Source organism: Staurois parvus, unplaced genomic scaffold (genome assembly GCF_062004578.1).
Source record: "Staurois parvus isolate SC_StPar_1 unplaced genomic scaffold, SC_StPar_1.0 ptg000448l, whole genome shotgun sequence".
NCBI lineage: Eukaryota > Metazoa > Chordata > Amphibia > Anura > Ranidae > Staurois > Staurois parvus.
In genome coordinates this window covers 330,726-352,825 of record NW_028318244.1, presented here as the reverse complement: position 1 = coordinate 352,825, position 22,100 = coordinate 330,726, and the positions used below count along the sequence as shown (strand labels likewise).

At 43.9% G+C, this 22,100-nt stretch overlaps 1 protein-coding gene across 1 annotated transcript in view; it reads right to left on the bottom strand.

Moving 5' to 3' along the window:
* Window positions 1-1,137: 1,137 nt before the first annotated feature.
* ADCY3 (adenylate cyclase 3) overlaps window positions 1,138-22,100 on the bottom strand; it is a 201,250-nt gene continuing 180,287 nt past the window's right edge. Inside the window, exons 18-20 of the mRNA XM_089688163.1 lie at window positions 19,836-19,962; window positions 15,800-15,924; window positions 1,138-10,003 (exon numbers count right to left, since the gene is read on the bottom strand). Coding sequence (XP_089544289.1) covers window positions 9,821-10,003; window positions 15,800-15,924; window positions 19,836-19,962 — 435 coding nt within the window. The 3' untranslated portion in view covers window positions 1,138-9,820. The remainder of the gene's footprint in view (window positions 10,004-15,799; window positions 15,925-19,835; window positions 19,963-22,100) is intronic.

Genomic DNA, 22,100 nt, shown 5'->3' with positions numbered 1-22,100 from the left:
TAGGCTTTAATGCTGCTTGCTACACATTGAAGTATGCTGGGTAGAGGAGGAGGTCATCCTGGGCCAGCCTACAGATGTTTAGTTTGCTAGTGTTCCATTCTCCTGTATGACCCAACAGTACATGAGTTCTGAGGGGTAGCCCCACCGCCATCCCACAACACTGTCCCTCAATGGACTCAAAGGAAAAGGATTTTATGAAAAAGACAAAAATCTAATTTTATATCCTGCTACACAAAGTAGGTCAGTATTGGTTTCTATGGATGACGTTGGTTTGCACTGGGTATGCTGTGGGTTGGCCCCATCTCCATCCCACATTTATTCCTAAGGATGTTGATCCCATAGAGAGAACAGGAAATTTGTGGGTTTTTGAAATGTAAGTCCTAAGAAAAGTGTTTGCTATTACTATGTTAGGACTGGGGTCTGAACCTTGCTGAGCATCCTGGGACGCTGGACAGTTCCTTGTATAATCTGGCCTTGAACCTTGTTTTTCTTGAAGCTTGAGTCCTTTGTTCCTTCCATGAACTTCATATTTTAACCATACCTTTGCACTTTCAGTTTGCCGGGTTATAATGCTCTCTCCAGACAATATCTCACTCTTGTCACTCCTGCTGCCATTCGTATCTTCAGTACCACTTGTTACCAACCTTTGGCTTGTTTCTGGACTATGCATCTGCTTAATTCCAACCTGTAACCACTTGTTGTCCACATTTGGCTGGTTACTGACTACACTTCTGCTTGATCCCTACCTGCTTTATCTGCTACTGGACCCCAGCTTGCTCACCTGGTGAGGTGATCCTGAGAACCATGACCTGGTACTAACACACAGCAACACCCATCAGGAGCTTTGGGGAACACCGGTTAGTGCTTAGACTCCGTACCTCAAGTGAGCCTGCGTCATCCGCCAGGGGGACCTGCTTGTATACTGCTGTAGCTACTGGTCGCCGAGCTTGACCTCGACATACTGATAGGATGATTTATAGCCTGCAAATCATAACTTCCCATGTGGATGGACTTTTGTCTTTTTTCAGCCAGACTATGTAACTATGTAACTCACCACTACAATTAATTTTCATTGCACATCTGATTTCACTGTTAGGTATAACGCTGCTAAAATAACAAAAAAAAATCCAGCATAAATTATAGCAAGAGTGCAGTTTATTAAAAGCAGATACCAAAAAAAATGACAATAGATGTGATCTTAAATTGTAGTCATACTTTAAAACATTTCCACGTCCTCCCCTGCCATGAGCGACAAGTGTGATGACCGCATAGCGGGGATGGGTCTGAAGTCTACACAAGTTCAGAATGAATACAACCCCCCCCCCCTTCTGCTCATTATATTTTCTTGCAAACGGAGATGCCTGTCCAACCAGAATTCGTTACCTAAATTTTCACAAAAATTTTTGTGTATCATGTGCTGTGCAAAATTATAATTGGCTCTATTTCTGAAAGAAGAACTCCGTTTTATTCATTTGCATAATTTCTAATGGCTGATTGAAGTACTGTAATGTAATGTTCAAGAACTGATGTAATTTGTTTCAAAGACAAGCTATTTTCAAAAGCCAACAAGTTTCGAGTGCTATACTCTGCCCTCTTCATCAGGGCTCGGTGTAATGTGATACAACTATGATGAAGCTGGATATTGGGCTGGCAGCTTCTATACACCAAACAATGCCAACCTTGGGTTGGCATGAGGGTAAGCCTAAGACTGAAGTGCTATACTATAATGTTGAAGCCAGGGGCGGACTGACAACTCATGGGGCCCCCGGGCAATAGGGGATCATGGGGCCCCTGTGTCCTTGCCCAAACTCAAAAAAGCCTATGAAAAAGGTACCAGGGGCATCTCATGGGGCCCCCTGCTGACCCTGGGCCCGAGTTTCCAAATGGTCAGTCCGCCCCTGGTTGAAGCCCAGATGTAAATTTATGCCAAAGATACATTTTTTGCAAAACCAAAGGTATTTTGGGGTCTATACTCTGCTCCTTCATCAGGATAAATAAGTTTAGGACTGAAGCACCACAACATAACCTTCAAGTCCAGATGTTATTTTATCCCAAAGATGTTCTTTCTAAAATCAACATGTTTCTGGAGCTACACTCTGCCCCCTTCATCAGGGTTGAAGAAACTATGTATGTGGACTCAACAATCAGTAAATAATTAGGTGTTTTAATACTGGGCAAGTCTGCGCAACAGTTTAAACCAGCTTGGAATAAGTTACTCATTGATTTTTCTGAGTCTCTCTACATTGATTCTTCAAGCCCCGATAGGGGGTGTGAAATATAGTCCCTGAAACACGTTGAACTTTGTAAATAACTTATCTTCAGGATAAAAATTACATCTGGGCTTGAAGATCATGCTGTGGTGCTTGAATCCTAGATTCAGTTACCCTCCTGTCAACCCAAGGTTGGCATTATCCAGTGTGCAGAAGGTGCCATCCCAATATCGAGATTCTTCACCACCATCACACCAAGCCCTAATGAAGGGGTGTAGTATAGCCCCCCGAAACGCGTTTGTATTTGTAAACTTATGTTTAGGATAAACGTTACATCTGGACTTGAACATTACAGTGTGGAGTCTCAATCCTTGATTCATTCACCCCAAGGTTGGCATTGTTTGTGTGCAGAAGCTGCCAGCACAGCATCCGGATTCTCCATAGTCATACCACCATCATATCGCTGGAAGATGGCAACAATTCAAAATTAACATATAATCAAACTTCAGGCTTCCAGCATCTTTAACCCATTTTCTGGAGTCTTCAGCCAACTTTTTTGACTGGCCTGGGATGACTTAATTCCCAAGAATGTACATGGGAGTTACTTGATCCCAGAACTCATATCATGCCCTACTGTGCTGGAAAATGCTAAGAAAACCCATCTGGAATCCAAAGAAATTATAAATTCATAAATCCTGGATGATAAATTTGGGATATATAGCACAGCACATGAATTCAGGAATGTGAACATCTCATTTTTATTTCAAGTCTGGCTCCATCCAGATGAAGGATTTCTATACTTTCCTATCTGTTATTTTGTAAGAAAAATAATTACCTTATAGCCAACTATTGCCACAATACTTGCTGATCACCTACAACTAGACATTTGTATCTGCCATCAATAACGGGATTCAACTCATTGCCAAAAAGGAACAGCACTCAAACCGAGAATGTAAAGAGGAACTCCAGACAAAAAAGGAATTAAAAAAAAAAAAAAATGGTCATTGGCCTTCATGCATGCCTCAACTCTTGTGTGCATCCTAAGCACCTCATCCAGTGCCTGAAACGTGATTGTGGTAATAGGACCTTGCATGGTAATGAAGATAAATAGTAGAACTGCAACTCCATTGTGGATCTATACCGAATGCTAGTAATTGCATCTTGGCAAATCCTATTTGCTATAAGGAAGCCCTTCTGAAAGAATTATGGAGACCATCACTGGTGGCCTTCTTCTACCTGGGTCTCTTTCTAAGTCAATGCATTTGTATTACAGCCAGGCTAGATATCTACCTCAGTTCAGGTTTCCTTTACGATAGCCCATAGCTCTGGTTTTCTTTGCATGCGATGTCACAAATCTTCCGCAGCTCTGGCTGTAGAGATTTCTACGTGTATTCTACAAGGCTTGGGAAACCAGTAGGTGTGTGGTAGCGGTGGACCGGTGAGAGTCTAAATCTCGTTTAAGGAGTGTAACCTGTAGTAGCGATGGCCACTTGTTATGATCTAGCACAACCATTCTCAACCAGGGCTCCTCCAGAGGTTGCTAAGGGTTCACTGAGCTGTGACTGACTGACCTCCCATCTGATCGTGCCTGCGTAGTTCTGGGGGTCATCACCACTTGGCAGTGCCAACACCATAACATCGATCATCTTTTTAGCTGTCTGTAATGGTGGAATTCTGATCACCACTGTAAGCATTACCTTCTTTTAAACTAAAGACAAATTCCTTGAATGGCGTACATACTTGACTAACAAAGCTGATTCTTCCTACTGACCCTCAGAGCAAGGGACATTCGTCCCACTGACCTTCAATGTGAGGATCATTCTTCTCACTGACCACCAATGTAAAAAGGAATTCTTCCAAATGATCACCAATGTAAGGGGCATTCTTCCCACTGACCACCAATGCTCACTTTTAGGCGATCTCTGAAATCTCTTCAGGGAAGACTATCCTGCCCTCAGCTAATACTGGATTCTTCTACTCTTCCAACCAGTCCACCCCCCACAGTTACTACCTTTTGTACCACTAGCCCCTCCCTCCTAGATTGTAAGCTCCAAGGAGCAGGGCCCTCAAATCCCTCTTGTATTGAACTGTATTGTTGCTGTATTGTCTCCCGCTGTATTGTAAAGCGCTGAGCAAATTGTTGGCGCTATATAAATCCTGTATAATAATAATAATATATAAATCCTGTATAAGAATAATAATGTAAGGAGCATTCTTCCCACTGATCGCCAATGTAAGAGGCATTCCTCCCACTGATCACCAATGTAAGGGCCATTCTTCCCACTGATCGCCAATGTAAGGGCCATTCTTCCCACTGATCGCCAATGTAAGGAACATTCTTCCCACTGATCGCCAATGTAAGAGGCATTCTTCCCACTGATCGCCAATGTAAGGGACATTCTTCCCACTGATCGCCAATGTAAGGGACATTCTTCCCACTGATCGCCAATGTAAGGAGCATTCTTCCCACTGATCGCCAATGTAAGGGACATTCTTCCCACTGATCGCCAATGTAAGGAGCATTCTTCCCACTGATCGCCAATGTAAGAGACATTCTTCCCACTGATCGCATATGTAAGGGACATTCTTCCCACTGATCGCCAATGTAAGGAGCATTCTTCCCACTGATCGCCAATGTAGGGAGCATTCTTCCCACTGATCGCCAATGTAAGGAACATTCTTCCCACTGATCGCCAATGTAAGGGGCATTCTTCCCACTGATTGCCAATGTAAGGGACATTCTTCCCACTGATCGCCAATGTAAGGGGCATTCTTCCCACTGATCGCCAATGTAAGGGGCATTCTTCCCACTGATCGCCAATGTAAGGAGCATTCTTCCCACTGATCGCCAATGTAAGGGACATTCTTCCCACTGATCGCCAATGTAAGGAGCATTCTTCCCACTGATCACCAATGTAAGGAGCATTCTTCCCACTGATCGCCAATGTAAGGGACATTCTTCCCACTGATCGCCAATGTAAGGGACATTCTTCCCACTGATCGCCAATGTAAGGGACATTCTTCCCACTGATCGCCAATGTAAGGGACATTCTTCCCACTGATCGCCAATGTAAGGAGCATTCTTCCCACTGATCGCCAATGTAAGGGACATTCTTCCCACTGATCGCCAATGTAAGGAGCATTCTTCCCACTGATCGCCAATGTAGGGAGCATTCTTCCCACTGATCGCCAATGTAAGGGGCATTCTTCCCACTGATCGCCAATGTAAGGGGCATTCTTCCCACTGATCGCCAATGTAAAGAAAATTCTTTCTACTGATCAACAATGTAAGGGACATTCTTCCCACTGATCGCCAATGTAAGGGGCATTCTTCCCACTGATCGCCAATGTAAGGGGCATACTTCCCACTGATCGCCAATGTAAGGGGCATTCTTCCCACTGATCACCAATGTAAGGGGCATTCTTCCCACTGATCACCAATGTAAGGAGCATTCTTTCCACTGATCACCAATGTAAGGGGCATTCTTCCCACTGATCACCAATGTAAAGGGGAATTCTTCCCACTGATCACCAATGTAAGGGGCATTTTTTACACTGACCCCTAATAAATTGTTTTTTGTAAGGGTCCCTCTGAGACCTGGTTTATTTTAGGGATTCCTCTGGGGTAAAAGGTTTGATAAAAGCTTATCTAGCCTTCTGATCACTGTGGATGAATCTATAGATGATCTAATTCCAGATAGAATTCACTAGATAGCAGGCTTTAAAGCTGAATAGGGCTGATCTGTCAGTGTGTCTGTGGCAATAAGGTCGGAATCCATCCCTGAAGGAGGGTAAGGCCTTTTCCCAGCAACGTTTTGGCTGTATATATGATGCTCTTATCCAATGAACATTTTAAAAGAATCATTGCAGTAGATAACTGCACCTGGCACTCCTAACCCCACATAGAAGGCTTGAGAGAATTAGATATTGGGAAGCAATCTCCAAGGCTACTCAATGATTGATTTGCCGACAGGCTATTAGCAGAATACACTCCTCCACAGAAAACACAATACGAGGGGAGGGCAATTGCACCTCTGATATAGAACTACAGTGTATTTTCAGCCAGATCTTTCTTTTTTGGATAGAGTGGGGGAGGGTTTGAATTTTTGCCTGGTTTTAGTGTTCTACGTGGACCAGTAGCGAAGGCTTTCCCTTTTTCACATTGCAGTGAGAAGCCTCCAAAAGGCACAGGCATCAGTAAACCTTTTATTTAGTAGAAAAACAAAGTCTAGAACCTCCGTCTGCTTTTTATTTTTTTATGGCTGTCTGTGGTGTCCCTGTTGGCATTTTTCCCTTATTTGCTGTCCAGGCGACAACCTTATCACTGAAACATGTGAGATGAAATCTAAAACTGCAGTATAAACCGAGTGAGTTTCTTACACTTCATTACTCCATCCAAAACTAAAAATGTTTCTGTTGAAGTTACATGTTAAAGTTGAACTCCGGGATAAGGAAATTATCTAAATCCATTTGTCATGTTTATTCTTCCCTGAATCTCTGTGTGCTTTGTTTATTTCTTCCAGATGGGCAGTAATCCAGTGTGAGCCTTTCCTGTAATAAAGACTGCTCACTGCTGCTCTCTCTCCTTGTGCAGGGTGACTGGTCTGATCTCCGCCCAGTCCTATAGTTGCCTGTAGTGGAATGGAGCCTGCTGGGCCCCTCCCACAGCTCTGCTCTCTGCACAAACTATGTACAGCACAGTGATAATGTCACTGCTACTGGGCTTCACCAGATGTTCGTTGTGCAGGGTGACTGGTCTTGTACAGGGTGACTGGTCTGCTCTCCTCCCCCCTCCTATATTTGCCTGTAGTTAGGTGGAGTCTATTTGGCCCCTCCCACAGCCCGGTTCTCTGCACAGGCTATGTAAAGCACAGTGATTATGGCATTGCTACCTTTACAAGGCAATATTTGGACTTCCCAAGACATTTAGCCACACCATGTGGATTTATATCCTTTGTTACTATGGAATACCATATAGGTCTCATGCATACATATGACAGTACTTGTGCTAATTCCACAGGTGACCTGCACGAAGAGGGTCCAAAAGTTCTATACAGGGATTTGATAAAGGAGGCTACACCCTCCAAAACATGTTGTAGCAACAGCTCACATACCCAGTCAGCAGCCAGCTGCTCGCATCACGTGACCCCAAGCACGGCTTCCTGTGCATGTGAACTGTCAGTGTGCATGAGCTCAAGCACACCACTGACTGCATTCGGTCCAGGGCTGCTGCCATATTCACACGGTCATCGGAAGCTCCTATCAAGGATGGCAAGAGGATTTTGGTGCATAGTACCGTGGTGGGAAGATGTGATTGATGAGCTCTGATTCATTTTTGCTTGTGAGTGTATTTTTATTTAGTTTTTATTATAAAATAACGGGTATTGAACCCAGAGCTTGTGTGCTCTTTTCTCTTTTTTTGTGTGTATGAAATACCATATATATAAATAAATATAGGTATTTGTTCCTAGAATTCAGCTTTAAGTCAAGATGGGATACTATTTACAAAGCTTAGGATAATGCAAGGTCCTGTTTAAATAAATAGTGACTGATGACTTCTACTGAATTAAATATATATATCTATAAATAATGTGTATATAGAAAGGAAATATTTTTGCCTGGAGTTCTGTCTTGAAGGCCATTCCAACCCAAAGCCAACCCTATCTTATGTCTCTCAAAAACATGTCATGGTGAGGATACCCCACAGTGGTTCGTGTCTCTGCCCATCTTACAAGGCCAAAACAATATGAACTTTCTGCAGCTGGGCTCTCTGATTCTTTTTTTATTCTCCAGCAATCATGGGGAGTCCATCGGCAGGGACAGCCGGACAAATCAGGAAATGGCCTTGCGGATATCTCCCTGAGAGATCTAAAAGCCACACAAAACTGAGCTTATCTATTTTACGTTGTTAAAGCCACTTGGAGTTAATCTGCCCCCTTACATGCTGTACTCTGTTTTCCCCTCATTCAGTGCATATCAAGATTTCTAGCATCCAAAAATGTGTAAAAATATAACTGTGAAAAAAAAGCAATGAAAGTAGACCTCTGTCAATATACGACTCTACGTAACCACCAACTCTTCACATGACCACCAACTTGTCCCGGGTTCATGTTGTGGAAGCTACGTGTTCTCTTGTACAAAAGTATATATATGTATATATATTTATCTAGGTTTCTGTGTTTTTTTGGAAAAAATAGAGGAATGGCAGAGACTCTATGAAGATTTGCTGTTCTGCAAGCACCAACGTGCACTAGATCTCTTAAAAGGCCACCCAGCCTCAAGTCTTCCCCTTCCTGCAAATTCTCATTTAAAGCAAAAAAAAAAAAAAAAAAATTTGGTGGTCCAGAAGCAGTGAAGATGGTGCAGGCAGGTGGCAGAAAGGAAAATTCTATCCGACACTTAAAATAGAAATGGTTTAAATTCTTTTTTTTTTGTGTATATATATATATTTTTTTTACCTTTTTCATATTTTTTTCTGCTTTTATCCTTGTTTTTTTCTTCCAAATATAATGAAAGATATTGCACTCTTGTTGCATCCCACTAACTACATGGGGTGGGTAATTATCACAGTAAACTAGCAGAGAGCCATCCGTCCTTTGCAGCGGAGCACCTGGATGTCTTGTGACCGGTGCAATTCGCTTTCTTAGTCTGTGCTCATCGAAGGCTCCAATAAAAAATTTTGTCTACCCTGAATGTTGTGTCATAATGCATCTTTTGTCATAACGTCTACAGTGTCTATCAATGGTCATCTGTATCTATCCAGTTGAGTCAGCTGAATCCAACAGTATCTATTGATGGTCATCGGTCATACCGTTGTGTGAGCTGAATCCTACAGTTTTTATCGATGGTCATTCGTGTTCATCCTGTTGGGTCAGCTGAATCCTACAGTATCTATCAGTGGTTACTGGTGTCCATTCTGTTGAGTCAGCTGAATCCTACAGCATCTATTGATGGCCATCCTTGTCCATCCCATTGTGTCAGCTGAATCCTACAGTATCTATCCTTGGTCATCCTTGCCCGTCCCGTTGGGTCAGCTGAATCCTACAGTATCTATCCATGGTCATCCTTGTCCATCCCGTTGGGTCTACTGAATCCTTCAGTACCTATCAGTGGACATCTTTGTTCATCCTGTTGGGTCAGCTGAATCCTACAGTATCTACTGATGGTCATCCTTTTCCATACCGTTGGTCAGTTAAATCCTACAGTATCTAATTGATGGTCATCCTTGTCCATATCGTTGGTCAGTTGAATCCTACAGTATATATCGATGGTTATCCTTGTCCATCCTGTTGGGTCAACTGAATCCTACAGTATCTACCGATGGTCACCAGTGTTTGTCCCATTGAGTTGACTGCATCCAGCATCTCAAATTTCCTTCTAAGACCATCGGTCTTTATCCCTGTAGAACGGTCAGACGTCAAGCAGAAACGTTTTAAAAAAGGCAACTTTAGAGAGAAAAAAGAAAGTGTATAATATACTGTCTCTTCACGTTGGTTTTCCTGGTGTTAGGGTAAACTCTGGAGAAAGACCTCCAGGTTTGGTGGTATAAGTCTGCTTGGACTTCATGGTAGGTGTCTGGGTGATTGCTGCTTGACCATACAATGAGCTTATCAAGAGTTCTCCACCACTTGGTGGGGCAGAGTGACGGATGAGCCATTGATGAAGGAGCCTTGTTTGTCTCGTCCTTTCAGGAAAAATGTGAGCAGCTCTCCTTTGCCTTTCACGTAAATAGGACCCCTCCGCACAAATCGGAAACCGTACTCCTTGAGGATATCATGTGTATCTTCAACAACCTGCAAGTAAATATAATACGAAGAGTTACAATCAAAGTTGTAACTACAGATCATAGGGCCGCACAACACAATTTTAATTGGGCTCTCCAGTGATCACTCTGTGGCACCTGGCAATGTCAGTTGTAACTATACTATCGTTGATCTTTATTAAACTGGTTGTAAAGGCTGAAGGTTTTTTACCTTCATGCCTTTTATGCATGAAGGTAAAAAACCTTTGTTTATGCTGCAGCCCCCCCAGCTCCCTCAATACTTACCTGAGCCTCATCGCGATCCACCAATGTGAATGACAGTCTCGGCTGTTCCAGGTCTCTGCCTTTTCATTGGCTGTGACAGCAAGTGGAAGCTATTGGCTCCAGCTGCTGTCAATCACAGCCAGTTAGCCAATGAGGAGAGGGGGCGGGGCCAAGCCATGGCTCCATGTGTAAATGGGCACACAGAACAGCGGGTGCCTCCATAGCAAGCTGCTTGCTGTGGGGGCACCCGACAGAAAGGAGGAGCCAGTAGAGCCTGCGGGGGACCCAAAAAGAAGAAGATCCAGGCTGCTCTGTGCAAAACCACTGAACACAGCAGGTAAGTATAGACATGTTTGTTACTTTACAAAAAAAAAAGAAAATTTAGAATCGCTTTAAGGACAGGTGGCATTACAACCTGAGGAAGATTGCATTAGGCATTAAGGGTAATTTTAGAGCTGGCTAGTAGCTGTAGAAAGTTCAGAGGGCAATACATTTACAGTTGTGCTCAAAATAATAGCAGTGTGTTGAAAAAAGTGAATAAAGCTCAAAATCCTTCTAATAGCTTTTATTTCCATACACAAATGCATTGGGAACACGACACATTCTATTCCAAATCAAAACATGAAGAAAAATATCAAATTTGTGTTGTTCCTCTAAAAAAATTGAAGAAAAGTGAATATTAGACTGTTCAAAAAAATAGCAGTGTTTGTATTCTTCTTTACAAACTCAAACATTCACTATATAAACTGAAAAATGTTTGAAGATTCTGCTTTCCTTTGAATGACTTAATGAATATTTGGTTGTAGTCGCACTGTTTCTGAGAACTGCTGTACATCTGTGTTGCATGGAGTCACCCAACTTCTGGCCCCTGTGATCAGGTATTCCAGCCCAGGATGATTGGACTACATTCCACAGTTCTTCTCTATTTCTTGGTTTTGCCTCAGAAACTGCATTTTTGATGTCACCCCACAAGTTTTCTATTGGATTAGGATCCGGGGATTGGGCTGGCCACTCCATAACGTCAATCTTGTTGGTCTGGAACCAAGATGTTGCACGTTTACTGGTGTGTTTGGGGTCATTGTCTTGTTGGAACACCCATTTCAAGGGCATTTCCTCTTCAGCATAAGGCAGCATGACCTCTTCAAGTATTCTGATGTATTCAAACTGATCCATGATCCCTGGTATGCGATAAATAGGCCCAACACCGTAGTATGAGAAACATCCCCATATCATGATGCTTGCACCACCATGCTTCACTGTCTTCACAGTGTACTGTGGCTTGAATTCAGTGTTTGGGGGTCGTCTGACAAACTGTCTCCGGCCAATAGACCCAAAAAGAACAATCTTACTTTCATCAGTCCACAAAATGTTGTGCCATTTCTCTTTAGGCCAGTCAATGTGTTCTTTGGCAAATTGTAACCTCTTCAGCACATGTCTTTTTTTCAACAGTGGGACTTTGCGGGGGCTTCTTGCAGATAGCTTGGCTTCACATAGGCGTCTTCTAATTGTAACAGTACTCACAGGGAACTTTACACCTTCTTTCATCTTCCTGGAGCTGATTGTTGGCTGAGTCCTTGCCATTTTGGCTATTCTTCTATCCATTTGAATGGTAGTTTTTCGCCTTCTTCCACGTCTTTCAGGTTTGGTTGCCATTTTAAAGTATTTGCGATCATTTTAGCTGAGCAGCCTATCATTTTCTGCACTTCTTTATATGTTTTCCCCTCTCCAATCACCTTTTTAATCAAGGTACGCTGTTCTTCTGAACAATGTCTGGAACGACCCATTTTCCTCAGAATTTCAGAGAGCAATGCACTGTAACCAGCATGTACAGCATTTGCTGCCTTCCTTCCTTAAATAAGGGCAATAATTGCCACCTGTTTTTCAAAGAATGAATGACCTCACTAATAGAACTCCACACTGCTATTATTTTGAACATGCCCCTTTCAATTAATGATTCAATTACACAGAATCAGCAGCATGCATGTCATGACTGTTGGGTCTGTTGGATTTCTATTACTCTACTACACCTGCTAGTAAATTATTTGCCATGTAGAAATATCATTTCTACCAAAAACAGTGATTGATCAGGTTAGTGATGTCTGACTGCTATTATTTTGAACACAACTGTACATTGCTAACGCAGCAAACAAGTGACCCTTACTGCACAAAGAATGAAAAGGGGATCTGTGACTAGTGATGATCCTGAAGACTCCTCCTGTGTGTCTAACGTCAGCTCTTCTAGGTTGGAGACTATAAAGGGGAGTACAGGGTCATAGCAAACTGCAACCTCTCCAATTCTTAATCATGCAGTACTGGATTTGGGCTAACCTCACACATTGTGTTACCTTCTAGGTTTAATTTGCCTCAACAGCCCCCTACCATTCTTAGTCCTCATAGCAGCCACATGGTCTTCTAAAGCTATGGTTGCACCAAAAGTTAGAATACAGAACTGATGGTAGAAAATAAGTACTTAGTTTTGTTTTATTTGGGTAATCAACTGGTCCTTCTATTCTAGTCTCCACAATGTAAAATATCTGGAAAGTCCAATCAGAAAATGCAATGTAATTTATAGAGGAGGCAGAGCTCTCTTGCAGTTGATCTGTGTGTAAAACAATATTTCACCCATTTACCACCATTCTTAACTTCTATGCTTAAAGTGTATCTAAAAAACAAAAATGGACTATATTGCAGCTTTCCAGCCCTCAGAAGTGATGACTATATGAGTAGCTCACACAATGGGGTTGATTTACTAAAGGCAAATAGACTGTGCACTTTGCATACTGCAGTTGCTCCAGAGCTTAATAAATGAGGTAAAGCTTCACTTTGCAAAGAATACCCAATAATGTGCTAGGAAAATAAAAAAAACAGCATTTTTGTTTGCACATGATTGATTGAAGAACGTCATCAGAGCTTCTGCTCATTTACTAAGCTCTGGAGCACCTGCTCTTGCAGAGTGTATCTGCACTTTGCAAAGTGCACAGTCTACTTCCTTTTAGTAAATCAATCCCAATGTTGTAAGCCTTTCCTGTTCTCCTTTGTGAATTACAGAACACCCTACCCCATGTTACGGAGAGCAGAAGGTATTTGTAGTTCAAATCAGGGGAGGGAGGAAGTGTGTTAATGGATCAAGTAAATGAAACCAATGGATACAGTCACCACATCTAAGAACCAGTAATGTGCAATATACTACATTTTTGTTTTGTGGTTTAGATATACTTTAAAGAGACCCTTGCACATGTATGAGAAGAAATGTAAGGTCCTTCCATTCTGCTTAGACCATGTTGTAAACCAAACTATTTTGCACTCCCTGCCATCTCCAGCCTAAACTGTTATTTAAAATGTTGCCATTCTCTCGATCAGTAATGCAAGTACCTGAGGTTAGCTGCAGTAGTGATCCAGGTGGCTAATAACAAAAGTTGAAAGCTGTGTCCAGGCACTGCCACTGAATGGCTGGCTCTGCCAGAATGTCGCCTAATAACATCACCCATGTGGCCAGTAACAGTGGCTGTGTTTAGGTACCAGCCAGTAAAGGATGGCTGTAGGTACAGTATAACACAGTTTCTGAAATCATCCTTCAGGACAACGAGTTGGAGCCCACTCATTGTCTCAGTTGGGTCCTGATCAGTAGGTCAAGCCATTTTCCTTTCTTCTAATGTGTGGTTACTAATTGGACTCAAACAGACTTTCTTAATGAAAGAGAAAGTATCGAAGATTTCAATCCTGGCAAGATGGGGGCCAAATGTTCACACGCTCTCAATGAGGAATGCTATGTCTATTATGGGCAAAGAACAAAAAGAGGGCGCACAGGCCTAGTGCATTACCATAAAAAATGTTTAATAAGAAATAATAAAGTAGGTGTTGTACTCACAAACGACAATATAGTCAAAGCCTTTTGGATGTCTAAACTCCCTATTGCGGACTGTTACTCAGCGCGGTGTTGATCCAGCTGTTCTTTTATGATGTGCCTTGACTATATTGTCGTTTGTGAGTACAACACCTACTTTATTATTTCTTATTAAACATTTTTTATGGTAATGCACTAGGCCTGTGTGCCCTCTTTTTGTTCTTTCCCCATTCAGTATATTTGGATTCCCCCGGTGCATTTGAGGGCAGCAAGGTGTGCATGTTCCAGGACATTCTTAATGTGGTTGTAGCATCGAGTCCATCCCCAAGCGCAGGAGCATTTGTGTTTGCTGGGTCTATTATGGGCAGCCTGACATCCAGGGGCAGACTGACCATTCGAGCACTCGGGCACTGCCCGAGGGCCTGGGGTCAGTAGGGGGCCCCTTGAGATGCCCCTGGTACCTTTCATTGGCTTTTTTTATAGGCTTTTTTGGGTGTGGGAGAGGACACAGGGGCCCCATGATCCCCTATTGCCCGGGGGCCCCATGAGTTGTCAGTCTGCCCCTGCTGACGTCAACGATCCTTGGAGTGGTCTGGGCTCAAGCTCACTTTATACCACCCCAGGAACAAGTATTCATAAATTGGAATGGGCTCAAACAGAGCTTAGAAAAGCTACTCCAGACACCCAAGGAGGTAAAGCACTGCTTGAGATGGTGGATGAAGGTCGATCACCTCAGTCAGGGGAGGCTGCGGTGTTACTTTACTCAGAATGAAGTGTCCAAGATTTCAGTACTGGCAAGATTGCCTAATATTGACACTCTCAGTAAGGAAAGCTTTGTCCATTATGAACAGCATGACATCGATGATCCCTGGAGTGGTCTGGGATCATTCCAGACCACCCCAGAGCTTAGTCTTTAAAATTTGAAGGGGACGTTTCCTACTTAATCGCTAAGAGGAGACCAAGTCAAAAAATAAGTTAATTATCACATGGGTAGAAGAAAACCCGGCATCTATCTCAGCTACCTAGATCAGAAGAAAACAAAATGTTCCTGAGGCCTGCTGAACAGGAACCAGCTAAGGCAAAGAGAATGGGTTTCCAACTCATCATCCCAAAGGATTAATGGAAAAAGAATTGTCAGGTAATATCTCTAAGTTTTCTTAGCTGCTCCCCCTGCAGACAGCTGTAAGTGATGTGCAATAATCTACCTTTGTAACATAGTTTATGGCTGCTCAAACAATTACCTACTTTTACTGTAAGACCTTGATTATGCAATAACAGACTCTATATGATTATATGACCTTATTATGAATAACGGCATTTGAATTAAGTCCAAAATTTGGCTATTACAATGATCTAGTCATTAGCTTGCTGAATAGGGGAGTAGCCCTTCCTCAAGGAATTTCACAGTCTCGGAGGATTGAGAAAGGCTAACATTTCAACAATGACCTTCCAAATACCAAAATGGGTGGGTCAGCAATCCAGTCAATGGTGAGGACAGAGGGCATTGGTAGGGAACACAGCAAGTCTCTCTCCTGGAGGCTAGAAGGTCCACACCAAACGTGAGCATCTTTTCTGGAACATGACAGCAGAGACATTGTCATTATGACCATTTTGAACTGTCAATCAATAGAGGCTGGAGTTAGAAATGCCATTTGTTTCCTGATACCAAAGACACCCTTAATGTTGTCTGGACTGTATATAAAATGGTTTTACCCATACCTGTATATTTCCCAGGACTCCAGTGGATTCCATTCTGCTGGCCACGTTCACTGTATTCCCCCAAATATCATAATGTGGCTTGCGAGCTCCGATCACACCAGCCAAGACACCCCCTTTGTTCAGTCCTGCCATAAGAAAAATTGGATTTTTTTTGTTGGTAGAATATCTTTATTTTTTTTTCTTCTGTCCTGTGTTGGTCACATCCAACAGACAGCAATGCTTCCAAATCCTTTCAAGCAGAACTACAACTGCAGCTGCAGTGCTGCACAGTTCTAAGCTTTTTATAGAATCAAGTTTTACAGTTACTGAGAATATAGAGAGTGCAATTTAGCTTCACCATCCCCATCAGCTACCCAAGCTAAAGTTCTGTGTTCATAAAGACCTAAACAGAGCATACTGGTTGGAGAGAACACCCGTGGACCCATTATTTGTTAAAGAAAAACTGACACTAACATTGAAAATTTAATTCTGGTTGCCCAGAGCACTATTAGAGCACTACTAGGATATGTCATTAAGGTCAGGACCAGGATAATCAAGTTCTTCCATATCAAACTCATCTGACCATGTCTTTTTGGATCTGGCTTTGTTCACAAAGGTAGCAAAGTCATGCTGGAACAAAAATAGCCTTCAACAAACTGTTACCACAAGGTTGGAAGAGCACAATGGTCTACAGCAGGCATCATTAAATGGCAGACCTTGGTCTGGATCCAGACGGAGTTAATTTCCCATCCGGACTGCTGTGGTACCAGTTAGGACCTGATTATTTCTCCCTGCCTCTGCTGCTGTCACTATTACAGCAGAGTGGAGAGCGGGAGGCAAAACAGTCCTGTACACAGGTTAGAAGGCAGTAGATAGAGAGTGGGAACAGACGCTGCCAGAGTTTAAGGGGGAAGAGCTGTGGAAGCTGGAATATGAAGGAGGGCAGCGCTGTGGGGAGCTGTGATGTGAAGGGGGCAGAGCTGCAGTGGGATCTGTGATGTGAAGGAGGGGCAGAGCTGTGGAAGGCTGTGATGTGAAAGAGGGAGCAGGGCTGTGGGGGGCTGTGATGGGAAGGAGGGCAGAGCTGTGGAAGGCTGTGATGTGAAGAGGGGGCAGAACTGTGGGGGGCTGTGATGGGAAGGAGGGCAGAGCTGTGGAAGGCTGTGATGTGAAAGAGGGAGCAGAGCTGTGGGGGGCTGTGATGGGAAGGAGGGCAGAGCTGTGGAAGGCTGTGATGGGAAGAGGGGGCAGAACTGTGGGGGGCTGTGATGCGAATGGGGGGACAGAGCTGTGGAGGGCTGAGATGTGAAGGGGGCAGAACTGTGGAGGGCTGAGATGTGAAGGGGACAGAGCTGCAGTGGGGTCTGTGATGTGAAGGAGGGGCAGAGCTGTGGGGGGTTGTGATGTGAAGGGGGGGGCAGAGTTGTGGGGGGCTGAGATGTGAAGGGGGGGCAGAGCTGTGGGGGGCTGAGATGTGAAGGGGGGCAGAGTTGCAGTGGGGTCTGTGATGTGAAGGAGGGGCAGTGCTGTGGGGGGTTGTGATGTGAAGGGGGATAGAGCTGCAGGGGGTTGTGATGTGAAGGGGGATAGAGCTGCAGGGGGCTGCGATGTGAAGGGGGACAGAGCTGTGAGGTGAAGGACGAGCAGAGCTGTGGGGGGGCTGTGATGTGAAGGGGGGGGAGAGCTGTGTGGGGGCTGTGATGCGAAGGGGGGGAGAGCTGTGATGCGAAGGGGGGGGCAGAGCTGTGGGGGACTGAGATGTGAAGGGGGGCAGAGTTTCAGTGGGGTATGTGATGTGAAGGAGGGGCAGAGCTGTGGGGGGTTGTGATGTGAAGGGGGATAGAGCAGCAGGGGGCTGTGATGTGAAGGGGGACAGAGCTGTGAGGTGAAGGAGGAGCAGAGCTATGGGGGGGCTGTGATGTGAAGGGGGGCAGAGCTGTGAGGGGCTGTGATGTGAAGGAGGCAGAGCTGCAGTGGGGACTGTGATGTGAAGGGCTGTGATGTGAAGGGGGGGCAGATCTGTTGGGGGGAGGGGCTGTGATGTGAAGGGGGGGGCTGTGATGTGAAGGGGGGCAGAGCTGTGGGGGATTGTGATGTGAAGGAAGCAGAGGACACCGCTGTGAAGGCGGGATCAGAACACTCCTGTGAAGGGAAAACTGTAATGTGAAGGGGAATTGTGACACGCAAGGGGACTGAGGACACTGATGTAAGCGGGATTGTGAAATAAAGGAGAGGAGCTGTGATGTGAAGGACCTGAGTCATTGCACAAGCATGTGATGTGGACCTCTGCTGGAAGAAAAATTTACTGATTGAACTTCCATTAATTTATTTTCGTTCAGTACCTCTGGTCTACAATGTCTTTGCATGCTGACCTCCTACAGCCTCTTTGTAGCCACTTTCTGTCCACACACACTCAGTGAAGGTTGCATGGCAGTTCTGGGTACAGGTTTCCTGATGGACATCATGCTTAAGTAATTTGCATTTAAATGGCCACTTGTAGTCTCCATTGGAAGCCCAGGTGACAGGATGACAATTGGGAGATAAGGTCACAGCATTGTCAACCTATAACAGGAAGTGCCTGAGCAAAGCGGGATCACCAGGTATGCTTTTAATAAAAGCTGCAGATTTTAAATTATTGAAAATGAATTTTTAAATTACTGGGAAAACTTATATGAGATTTTTAGAGATTGGGTACAGATCTACTTTAAGCTCATGTAAAGACAAATCTCCAGGAATCCTAACACTGAAAGTACACAAATCAGCATGTGGGGCCTGATGTACTGTACCTTGATATGCCTTGGCATGGAAGCATGTAATAATCTAAAATGTCCCCAAGATGGCAACAGTTCCCAAAAGACAGAAAAGACATCACTGGGGCTGTGCCTTGAAAGCAACTCTATGGGGGGGATTTACCAAAAGCAAATAGTCTGTGCACTTTGGAAGCACAGTTGCTCCAGAGCTTAGAAAATGAGGCGAAGATTCGCTTTGCAAAGAATACCCAATCACATGCAAGAAAAATAAAAGAACTGCCTTCTTGCTTCCACGTGAATGGATGATGGAAGTCAGCAGAGCTTCACCTCATTTACTGAGTTAATTTGCCTTTAGTAAATAAACCCCAGTGAGTGCTAGTTCTAAAACAGTGTATCTCATCCAGGGTGCTTTGCAGTACACAGAATGAGGAGGTGTGGAATAGGTAATGTACAGTACAGTGTAAAGAGTGAGGCATTGTGGAATAGGGAATGTATAGTGCAATGTACAGAATGAGGTGGTGTGGAATAGGGAATGTATAGTGCAATGTACAGAATGAGGTGGTGTGGAATAGGGAATGTACAGTGCAGTGTACAGAATGAGTTGGTGTGGAATAGGGAATGTACAGTGCAGTGTACAGAGTGAGTTGGTGTGGAATAGGGAATGTAAAGTGCAGTGTACAGAATGAAGTGGTGTGGAATAGGGAATGAACAGTGCAGTGTACAGAGTGAGGTGGTGTGGAATAGGGAATGAACAGTGCAGTGTACAGAATGAGGTGGTGTGGAATAGGGAATGTAAAGTGCAATGTACAGAATGAAGTGGTGTGGAATAGGGAATGTACAGTGCAGTGTACAGAATGCGTTGGTGTGGCATAAGGAATGTACAGTGCAGTGTACAGAATGAGTTGGTGTGGAATATGGAATGTCTAGTGCAATGTACAGAATGAGTTGGTGTGGAATAGGGAATGTACAGTGCAGTGCACAGAATGCGTTGGTGTGGCATAGGGAATGTACAGTACAGTGTACAGAATGAGTTGGTGTGGAATATGGAATGTCTAGTGCAATGTACAGAATGAGTTGGTGTGGAATAGGGAATGTACAGTGCAGTGCACAGAATGCGTTGGTGTGGCATAGGGAATGTACAGTACAGTGTACAGAATGAGGTGGTGTAGCAATCAATATGGCCACCCTGGGTATGAATACGCCATAACAAGGTATCCTGAAAACATTAGCACACAGGGGTAAAATTATATCTAATGAAGCAGATAACTCTGCTGTGTATATCTAAAACAAATATATTGAGTACTTACCAATCCTCAGCATGAAGTTGTTGAATGACTGGTAATTAATATTCATCAATGACACCTTCATGGCCAGAGCAAAGTCTGCCAGGTCTGCCAGGTGCTGCCAGCGTTCCTTATCGGAGATTTCCTCCTTCTGCAAAAGCAAAAGAAATGGAGGTGTCATTTTATAGGTCCCTACACCACATCCCCCACCAGGGATCATGATCCCAGTGGAGGGGGGTAAAGAAGTCAAAACAGCCAGGATTAACATATCCGACATACTGGGGTTGATTTACTAAAACTGGAGAGTGCAAAATCTGGTGCAGCTCTGCATAGAAACCAATCAGCTTCCAGGTTTTTTGTTAAAGCTTAATTGAAGAAGCTGAAGTTAGAAGCTGATTGGCGACCATGCAGAGCTGCACCAGATTTTGTCAAGTTTTAGTAAATCAACCCCACTGTGTCCATCTGGTTTGCAAGAGTCAAGTAACTTATGGGGGACTTTATTGACTCTCTCAAAATTTACAGAGGAATAAGAATGACCTGTACCTCCTAGATCTATTTAACTACTACTCCCTCCTACCAGGGTCTTCAAACCCAATCCCTCTGGGCAATGGTGTAGCGTGCGTTGCCAGTGTCCGGGACAAGGCAAATACTGCACCCCCTAACCCATGGCAGTGAAAGATAGTAAGAAAATCTGTGCCTGTGTGCCTGGTTTTATTATCTACTCATAGTGTTGCCTCCTGTGGCCCTATGCCACCCCTCGAGAGGCTGGAGGTCAATTCCCAGCTGGCAGCAACCCAAAACAGGGTGGTCCTTGGCCCTGTCCAGTTGGGTAGTCAAGCACAGGGCTGTAGCCCAGGCTTCTCCCTGGAAAAGGGTTGATGAGAGTATACCTTGATATGTAGGCAGTGTGGCACCAGTCATCACAGGGGCCCATAGTGTGTGATCCAGGGTGAGGTCCAGAAGAATGTTTCTGCATACTCTAAGTCCAGTCCCTGGTCTTGCCCATAGTTAGGGTACTGGGCGGCAGTGGGGTAGCTCTCGATTCCGGGGTGGTCTCACAAAGATCCAAGGAACATACCAACATCCTTATCTTGGAAGTAACTGGTGTACAAGGTGGCAGCTGCTTGGCAGCTCATGCCCCCTGCACTGTGCTTCTTCCTAGCTCTGCTCCTGACTGGCTCTGACTCAGGCACTCCAAGACATGTTAGTAAGAGCACACCAATGGCAGATTACATCAGCTTCCCGATGGAACCCTCCAAGGGTGCACTATTTTTTATTTATTACTACTACTTTTTTTTCCTTTTGAAAATTTGCACACCTAAGAATTTTGCACCTATGGCAACTGCCCCTGTGGCCCCACCCACGCTATGCCACTGCATTTGGACACAACCATACACCTTCTGAGCCTCTAATGAACTGACACCACTCTCAGAAAGTGGTATCAGGGAAGGTAAACATATACTGGTCATGCTGGCCCCCAGCCCTCTCCTCCATCTGGTCTCCCCTTCCTCCTAACCTTCTGAACCCCCTTTCTCCCCTTACACTACACAACAATAAACACCATATCCCACCATGGAGCCCTTACATCCATGCAACACCCTCATAGGTACCTGATACTACCTTCTATCTTTGCAAATCCACGTCTTAAACTTCGTTCTGACCAACACAAGGTGGATAAGTTGACCACCATTGTTTTTACCCCCTTCTTCTGTTGTTATCCTCTGTTTTTCACAGTGATTATAAGAATAAATATTAATTTACCCAATGATGCATTGAGACTGTTGACTTGCTGTTACTATTGATATTATTTGATAATTGATGAAATGTGTATGTAATGGTTTACTTCATGTACTGTATATCCTGAAAACATAATTAAAACCCTACAATTTAAAGAAAAAACCAGGCTTGGTTCCCCCTAAAGCTGCCCCTACACGTTACATTCTTATTGTACAGTCTCTGTATAGTCTCCTTTAGGTTCACCAAAACTATGTAACATGAAAATCTACCTAACCAATATAATCAATATATAGGCAATCAGGTACATTTTAAACAACAAAGTAGTTGGTAGATCTAACAGAGATTTTACAATCAGATTGTAACGTGTGCAGTCAACTTCCTGCTCTGCATCCTTGGAACATCTTTGGTTTTAGCCAGCGTGGCAAAGCTATGAAAGCCCAGCGAATGGGAGGAGGGAAAGGTGTCCCAAAGCCACTTCTGGTTTATAACAAGATCTGAAGGGTGTGTGTGTGAATTTGTGCCCATTCAGCCAGAGTTTTTCTTCTCCCCTTT